Source organism: Dendrobates tinctorius, unplaced genomic scaffold (genome assembly GCF_039654945.1).
Source record: "Dendrobates tinctorius isolate UK_male_01 unplaced genomic scaffold, ASM3965494v1 ptg000028l, whole genome shotgun sequence".
Classification (NCBI taxonomy): Eukaryota; Metazoa; Chordata; class Amphibia; order Anura; family Dendrobatidae; genus Dendrobates; species Dendrobates tinctorius.
This window is the reverse complement of record NW_027361696.1, coordinates 74,712,954-74,722,500: the sequence shown is the minus strand read 5'-3', so window position 1 is coordinate 74,722,500 and position 9,547 is coordinate 74,712,954. Positions and strand designations below refer to the sequence as shown.

The 9,547-nt window shown below is 44.1% G+C and overlaps 1 protein-coding gene across 1 annotated transcript in view; it reads right to left on the bottom strand.

The window, feature by feature from the left end:
- Window positions 1-1,377, bottom strand: part of LOC141085017 (uncharacterized) — a 1,559-nt gene extending 182 nt beyond the window's left edge. The window contains exons 1-2 of the mRNA XM_073569941.1: window positions 1,247-1,377; window positions 1-1,141 (exon numbers count right to left, since the gene is read on the bottom strand). The exon at window positions 1-1,141 is cut by the window's left edge and continues 182 nt beyond it. Of these exons, the coding sequence (XP_073426042.1) occupies window positions 1-1,141; window positions 1,247-1,377 (1,272 nt within the window). The remainder of the gene's footprint in view (window positions 1,142-1,246) is intronic.
- Between the last annotated feature and the right edge of the window lie 8,170 nt (window positions 1,378-9,547).

Here is a 9,547-nt window from a genome sequence, read left to right as displayed (position 1 = left end):
AAGAGTCCTCCTCTTTGTTTTTTTAGGACGGTGGCCCGTCGTCTTCCTGCTGTCCTCGCTTGAGCCTGAGGACTGGCTAGACCCCGGGGACCGCCTTGAGCCTCTGGACCGCCTTGAGCCTCTGGACTGCCTTGAGCCTCTGGAACGCCTGGAGGCTGGGGACTGGCTGGAGCTGGGGGACCGCCTGGCACTTGTTGACCGCCTGCCAGGATCTTGTTCCAGCTGTGGCATGCTGGAGGTGGTGGATGTCCTGGCAGGGGCCGTAAATATTGAATGCGGGTCCCCCAGCTGATGCTGCTCCGAGGTGGTGGTGGTGGCGGTCCATGCAGGCGTGGTGGCTGTGGCGGTCCATACCGGGGTGGTCCTCCCGCTGGTGGTGGTGGTTGCGGCGCTCAAGGCAGGGGTGGTGACGACGGGCCATCCAGTGGTGGTGGCGGCAGCAGTGGTGGGCCAGGCAGGAGCAGCGCTTGGCATGGTGTTGGCGGGTAAGTGTCCAGCTGCACTCGGACTTGGGGCGGTATATTGGTGTCCGGCGAGGCTTGGAAGTGTGGTGGCTGTGCAGTGATATGCAGCAGAAGTAGGTAATGCTGTAAAACGAGTCAGTGGTGGCACCGGTGGAAATGCCACCACTGACTGCTGCATAATCCTACTCTGCTGCATAGCCTGCATAAAAGCATTGTTGCAGGCCTGCATGACAGTCAACTGGAGGTCAGGGGTAAGGTGTTCCGCCGTGTCCCGAGCTATTTGGGTATAAAAATGATGCGCTGGTCTGGCGAGGTCGACTTCCAGGCGCTCAAGGCGACCCTCGATAGACTTGTAGCGTTGGTCCAAAAGGAGGAAACCACTCTCAAGTCTATCGGAGAGTGCCTTGAGGCTACTCTGAAAGACCGAGCTCAATTCAACGAACTCGGGCATGAGAGGCCTGTCCAAGGTCCTCTGCCGCTGCTGGCGGGAAGTGCCCGCAAAACCAGTGGCAGAGACCTGGGACAGGGGAACACCTGAGCGACCAGCTTCCTGGTCTCCAGATGACTGTGGTGCAGACCTGCAAGGTGCTTCCTCGCTGATGGATGGCTGGGAGGGGTCCGGGGCAGCTTGATGAAGGACCGCTTCGGGACCAGGTTGCAGGGTGCTGCTCCAGGTGCTGTGAAAAGAAAAGAAAGAAATTACTACCATAAATTAACAATCGCCAACTCCTGTGGAATAGAAAAGCACAGAATAAAACACAATACAACTAGAAAATACTTACGTTCGGGAGGCAAGGACCGGTCTTAAAAATGCCAAGGCACGATGGTATCGGTACTTCGTGCCGGTCCTTGCCGCAGCACCACTGCGAACCTTATTCTCCTGACGGATATCCCTGTTGAAGCGGTCCTTCATCGAGCGCCAACGGGTTCTGACTTTGTTCACTGTGATGGAAAAAAAAAAAAAAAGAAAAAAAGTAAGACTATGCACTGGAGGCTGTGATCATCCAACTGTGTGTGATGATAGAAACTCCATGGAGTTAATAGCATCACACACAGTTGGGTGATCCCGGCCAAGATCACTGCTGCATCACACTGCATTTAAATACTTACGAAAATCCTTGCGGACCCGGGGAGAGGCGTTGTCCCAGCCATCCATCAGCGATGCGGCCACCTCGTTCCAGAGCCGCCGGATCACCACGTTGTCCGAGTGAAGTTGGTGACGGGTGTCCCACAACGGGACTCGCTCCTGGACTAGACGGATGAGCTCGTCGTTGTCCAGGGCGAGGTCCTCCTCCCGCTGTGGAGCCTAGAAAAGAAAGACAAACATTAATCTTTGAAAGATTTTAAAAAAAAAAATATCGATAACTAGCTGAAGAGCCCGGCGCTGCCCGGGCATAGTAACTAACTGTGGTTAGTTATATAAATTTAAAATTATCCTCCATCCCATAGTCCCGTGCCCATATTCCATCATACATATTCGCCATCTCATATGCCTGTGCCCATATACACATGATACATGTTCGCCATCCCATAGTCCCGTGCCCATATACCATCATACATATCCTCCATCCCATGCCCATATACCCATCATATATATCCTCCATCCCATAGTCCCGTGCCCATATTCCATCATACATATCCTCCATCCCATAGTCCTGTGCCCATATACCCATCATACATATTCGCCATCTCATATGCCTGTGCCCATATACACATGATACATGTTCGCCATCCCATAGTCCCGTGCCCATATACCATCATACATATCCTCCATCCCATGCCCATATACCCATCATATATATCCTCCATCCCATAGTCCCGTGCCCATATTCCATCATACATATCCTCCATCCCATAGTCCTGTGCCCATATACCCATCATACATATTCGCCATCTCATATGCCTGTGCCCATATACACATGATACATGTTCGCCATCCCATAGTCCCGTGCCCATATACCATCATACATATCCTCTATCCCGTGCCCATATACCCATCATATATATCCTCCATCCCATAGTCCCGTGCCCATATACCCAAACAAACAAACATACACACACACACACACACACAAACACACACACACACACATACACACTTTGAGCCCTAGATATTGATAAACAATCCATGAAAAAATTATTTGTTTTAAATGGAAATAAATGGAAAAAAAACAACAAACATCGAAAAAAACAACCATGAAAATGTAAAAGAAAAAAACTAAAAAATACCAAAAAAAAAAAAAAAAAAAAAAAAAAACCAGACTAGAAAATAAGTAAAAAAAAAAAAAAAACAGTCCATCTGTACTTACATCACGTCTACCCGCCCGCACTTGGCCTTGCTGCTCCTGCCGTTCCTCCGGTGGTGGTGGCGTGATGGAGGATGAGCTCTGAAAATTAAACCAAAAAAATTAATCACATGTGTTTATTTTTTCAAATCCATACGGAAGCATAGTACTCACTTCTTCTGCCTCTTGCCCTGTCCCGGGGACATATTCTTCACCAGATGAAGACATGCTGCAATAAAAAAAAAAAAGAGACATAAGTACATAGAAATGTATTGAAATTTCAGCCAGACATTAGGTTTTTCATACTTACATTGGTGCAGCTTGTGCTGTGTGTCCACTAGTGAGCAATCCTTAAAGTATTGTGGAATCCCAGTGCCCACACCATTTTATCACCTTGGTTCAATTTTTTTTTTTTACTGTCTAGACCAAATTTCAGTCATGTTTATGTAAAAAACGCATGCGCATAAAAACGCAAGACCATGCGCAAGTATTGCGCTCCCATAGGCTCCAATGTGGTGTTTTTGCGCATTCCGTGCGCATTCCGTGCGCATGCGTTGTTTTAACGAGACAGGGCGGAACCAAAAATGCAACATGTTGCGTCTGACGCGCCTGGCGCAAAAGACAAAAAAACGCATGCGCACGAAAGCGCAAATATGCGCAAGACCATGCGCACATCATGTAAAATATAGGTGCGCAGTGCGCATGCGCACTGGTGCGCCCGATGCGCTGCGCACAAAAGCGCTAATGTGAAACCAGCCTAACTACTTAAAATCACCTGAGGCTGATGGAAGTAGGAGTGCACATGGTCTGCTGCAAATAGAAGAAAATGCCCAGTACATCCAAACTAGGGTGAACAGGTGACAATTAAAAAAATATAACTATTTAAAAAATATAAATGCTCACCAAAGATCACCGGATAAATATGATCCAAAATGTTATGTAAAATGTTCCAAATCAATCCAGAAAAAAAGCAAGTCCACACTAAGGTCTGTCATCTGTCAATGGAAATATAGGGGGCTTCCACATTAAAGAAATCCAACACATTCTGCGCACCCAAATCCCTTCTGAGCACCACAGTGTACCTAAATCACATTTAGTGTCCACATGTTTGGCATTTTTGTAGCAATGAGAGCCCGCCTAATTTATGGGTGCATGTCTCCAGAAGCATAAGCTGAGCACTACAACGTACTGGTTACTACAATGTACTGGTCACTACAATGGCAGTTTGCAATTTGTACTCGGCAACATCTGTAATGTATAATAATTAGATCTGTCTCTTTAAGCAAGCCAGACTTATGGGACTTGGAGGGTGGAGACAAGAGGGATGAGAAGGGAAGTTTCAGTTTGACTTCTGTGTAGCATGGGAATGCAAGTGTTATGCTGTGTGCTGGAGGACGAAGAATAAAACATATCTAAAGTTTAATACATTGAATTCGTCATAACGTGTGGATATTACAACTGGCGACGAGGATGGGATATAATCACCTACTGCTGTGAGTACGGACTCTATTTTACCGCTTCACACGCCAGCACCACTGAGAGACTCTATCATGGCTGACTACTTGCACACATTCCCACAATTTGATATGACTGATGTCATTAATCTCTCCCATAACTGGAGAAAATGGCTAAACAGATTTGAGAATTTCCTAGAAGCCATGGACATAAAGGAGGAGAAAAGAAAGAGAGCTTTGCTCCTGCATTGTGCAGGCACAGGAGTCTATGACATATACAGTACGTTACCTGCAGCAGAAACAGACACATACAGCAACTGCACTAAAGCTCTCACTGGCTACTTCAACCCCAAACAGAACATCAGATATGAAAGATATAAATTCAGGATTGCCAAGCAGCTTCCAGAAGAGTCCATAGACACTTATGTCACACGGCTGAAAGAGTTAGCACATGGATGTGCCTTTACAGATGTAGATGATGAAATCCTAAATCAAATAATTGTCACCTGCTCGTCTAATAACCTAAGGCGTAAGGCTCTGCAGCAGGATATCTCTCTACATGATTTGCTCAAAATGGCCCGTGCTATAGAAATAGCAGATCATCAGGCTACCGTAATGGAGAATGGGGATAAACTACATGTGCATAATCTCAAACAGAAAAATTTACTAGACAAACAAGCCCAGAAACAGAAGAAATGTTATAGATGTGGACAGGATTTCCCTCACCACCAGAACAAATGTCCAGCTATGGGACAAACCTGCAGTAAATGTGGAAAAGGGAATCATTTTGCAGCTGTTTGCAAGTCAGCGCACTACAAGCCTCCGCTGCCTATGACAAAATCTGCAGATGTAAAAGTGATAAATCAGGACACAGAAGAAATGTCTGCGACTGAGAACTATGTGTTCACTACCTCTGTCACTGGTTCAATACAGTCTCCCTGTGTTACACTCTCAATCTGCAACACTGACATTACCTTTACAATAGATACAGGAGCTTCAGTGGATATCATAGATGGCACTACATATGAACAATTGAAAACAAGGCCAGTCTTACAACAAGTGCAGACTAAATTTTTTCCTTATGGATCTAAAACACCTCTAGCTATAATGGGACAATTTGATGCTGAAATTAGATATAAAGAAAACAGGCAGAAAACCACTTTCCACACATTACAAGGATCCGGAGGATGTCTTCTCAGCTATCACACTGCCTTGGAGCTAGGGCTCATCCAGATTATTCATACCATAACTGACCCTGCGGATATGGATGTACAAACTATGGTGAATAGCTTTCCCTCCCTATTTAGTGGTTTGGGAAAACTAAAGGACTCTCAAGTACACCTTCATGTGGATGACAATGTTCGTCCAGTAGCCCAGCCTCACAGGCGTATTCCATTTCACCTGAGACAGAAGGTAGAAAAGGAACTCCAATTGCTCATGGATGAGGACGTTATTGAAACTGTTACTGGTCCCACTCCGTGGGTCTCTCCACTTGTGGTAGTTCCAAAACCAAAGACTCCTGATCAAGTGAGACTGTGTGTTGACATGCGCCTGCCCAACACCGCTATCCAGAGGGAAAGACATATCTCACCTACGATTGATGACATTATTCATTTATTAAATGGAGCCACCGTCTTTTCAAAGCTCGACCTCAATAAGGGATATCATCAATTAGAACTGAGTCCAGAGTCCCGATATTTGACCACATTTTCCACCCATGTGGGCCTCAGAAGATACAAAAGATTGACTTTTGGAGTCTGCTCAGCAGCAGAAATTTTTCAGGATGCAATAAGGAGTGTCATTCAACACATCCCAAATGCCTTTAATTACAGTGATGACATATTGGTTTTTGGTAAAACTCAAGCTGAGCATAATCGTGCTCTATATGCTATCTTCGAATGCCTGCTTTCTGCTGGACTCACTTTAAACAAAGAGAAGTGCGAGTTTGACAAGGGTTCATTAGAATTCTATGGTCACATCTTCTCGGCAAAAGGAGTACAACCAGACCCCAAGAAAGTGGAAGCTATCAGAACAGCCTCAATTCGACAGGATGCTAGTGAAGTGCGTTCTTTCCTTGGAATGGCAAGTTACTGTGCTAGATATATTCCGAATTTTTCAACAATCAGCAATCCACTACGGGAACTTACAAAACAAAGTTGTATTTTTCAATGGTCTCAAGGCTGTCAGGCCTCTTTTGAAACAATTAAAAATGAACTCTGCTCGACAACCACTATGGCTTATTTTGATCCAGCTCTTCGAACTGAACTGATTGTGGACGCCAGTCCCGTGGGACTGGGTGCTATTCTAGCGCAATACAAGGATAACAATCAAAATCCTCACATCATTTCTTATGCAAGTAAGAGCTTAACAAACACTGAAAGAAAATATTCTCAACCTGAAAAAGAAAGCTTGGCAGTTGTCTGGGGATGTGAACACTTTCACTTATTTCTCTATGGAGCTCTCTTCACCATTGTCACAGATCATCAAGCACTTCTTACAATTTTTGGAAATCCCAGAGCTAAAATGCCTGCACGAATTGAACGATGGGGCCTACGTCTACAGGACTACAACTATAAAATTGTTCACAAACCTGGAAAATACAGCAATCCGGCTGATTATCTTTCAAGACATCCTACTAATGATGATATACCTGTGCATTCCTCCATTGAAGAATACCTACGTTTTGTTACAGATCATGCCGTGCCAAAAGCACTTTCTCTTGATCAATTTATAAATGAAACAACAAAAGACAAGACACTCTGTGCCCTAATACAAATCATCCAAAATCGAAGGTGGCATGAAATTCAAAAAGAAAAATTTCCTGATTCTGAGATTGATCTGAAAGAGTTAAAACTATTCTCAAACGTACGTGAGGAATTATCAGTCACTGAAGAACACCTCATTCTTCGAGGTACCAAACTAGTCGTACCTAAGACTTTGCGTAACTTAGTCATACAGATAGCGGCGTCTACAAATCACTAAAATTGACAAATCCCCGGGCCCGGATGGGATACACCCCCGAGTACTGCAGGAATTAAGCACAGTCATAGATAGACCACTATTTTTAATCTTTAAAGATTCCATAATATCAGGGTCTGTACCACAGGACTGGCGTATAGCAAATGTGGTGCCAATATTCAAAAAGGGGACAAATACTGAATTTGGAAATTATAGGCCAGCAAGTTTAACCTCAACTGTGGGTAAAATCCTGGAGGGTTTTCTAAGAGATACTATACTGGAGTATCTGAAGAAGAATAACCTCATGACCCAATATCAACATGGGTTTACAAGGGACCGTTCCTGTCAGACTAATCTGATAAGCTTTTATGAAGAGGTAAGTTCCGGACTGGACCAAGGGAATGCAGTGGACGTGGTGTACATGGACTTTTCAAAAGCTTTTGATACGGTGCCACACAAAAGGTTGATACATAAAATGAGAACAATGGGGATAGGGGAAAATATGTGTAGGTGGGTTAAGAGCTGGCTCAGGGATAGGAAACAAAGGGTGGTTATTAATGGAGCACACTCGGACTGGGTCACGGTTAGCAGTGGGGTACCACAGGGGTCAGTTTTGGGCCCGCTTCTTTTTAACATATTTATTAATGACCTTGTAGGGGGCATAGAGAGTAGAATTTCAATATTTGCAGATGACACTAAACTCTGCAGGGTAATTAATACAGAGGAGGACAATTTTATATTACAGGAGGATTTATGTAAGCTAGAAGCTTGGGCTGATAAATGGCAAATGAGCTTTAATGGGGATAAATGTAAGGTCATGCACTTGGGTAGAACGAACAAGTTGTATAATTATGTGCTTAATTGTAAAACACTGGGCAAAACAGTCACTGAAAAAGACCTGGGTGTATGGGTGGACGACAAACTCACATTTAGTGGCCAGAGTCAAGCAGCTGCTGCAAAGGCAAATAAAATAATGGGATGCATTAAAAGAGGCATAGATGCTCATGAGGAGAACATAATTTTACCTCTATATAAGTCACTAGTGCGACCACACTTAGAATACTGTGTACAGTTCTGGTCTCCGGTGTATAAGAAAAACATAGCTGAACTGGAGCGGGTGCAGAGAAGAGCGACCAAGGTTATTAGGGAACTAGGGGGTCTGCAATACCAAGACAGGATATTACACTTGGGGTTATTTAGTTTGGAGAATCGAAGGCTTAGGGGTGATCTTATTACAATGTATAAATATATGTGGGGACAATACAAAGACCTTTCTAATGATCTTTTTACTCTTAGACCTGTGACGGGGACAAGGGGGCATCCTCTACGTCTGGAGGAAAGAAGGTTTAAGCATACTCACAGACGCGGATTCTTTACTGTAAGAGCAGTGAGACTATGGAACTCTCTGCCATATGATGTTGTAATGAGTGATTCACTACTAAAATTTAAGAAGGGACTAGATGCCTTTCTTGAAAAGTATAATATTACAGGGTATATACACTAGTCTCCTTAATATTGCGTTGATCCAGGGAGCTAGTCTGATTGCCGTATGTGGAGTCGGAAAGGAATTTTTTTCCCCAATGTGAAGCTTACTGTTGCCACATGGGTTTTTTTTGCCTTCCTCTGGATCAACATGTTAGGGCAAGTTAGGATAGGATATGGGTTGAACTAGATGGACTTAAAGTCTCCCTTCAACCTTAATAACTATGTTACTATGTTACTATGTTACATGAAGGTCACTTAGGAATTGTTGGCACAAAGAAGTTACTCAGAGAAAAAGTGTGGTTCCCAAATATGGATCACTTGGTGGAAGAAAAGATTAGACGCTGTTCTACTTGTCAATTAATCACTCCATCATCAAACTTAGAGCCATTACAAATGTCTCCGTTACCCACTGCTGTCTGGGAGGAAGTGGCAGTCGATATATATGGACCATTGCCAAATGGCCAATACATTCTTGTAAAAATTGATGAATATTCTCGATACCCTGTCATTTCATTTATCTCTTCAACATCTGCTAATAATGTCATACCAGAGCTGGACGACATTTTCTCGGCATATGGTATTCCAAAAGTGGTCAAAACAGACAATGGACCTCCATTCAATGGACATGTGTTTACACAATTTTCTGAATACTTGGGATTCAATCACAGGAAAATCACACCTTGCTGGCCGCAAGCCAATGGAATTGTGGAACGTTTTATGCGCACTCTGGGGAAACGTATCAAGGCAGCGAGTCTGGAGCACATCCCACTGAAACAGTCATTATACAAATTCATGCGTAATTACCGCAATACGCCACACTCCACTACTAATGCTGCTCCAGCTCATTTAATGTTCAGCAGAACCCTGCGTATACGTCTCCCTGATGTGACCAGCCATCCCC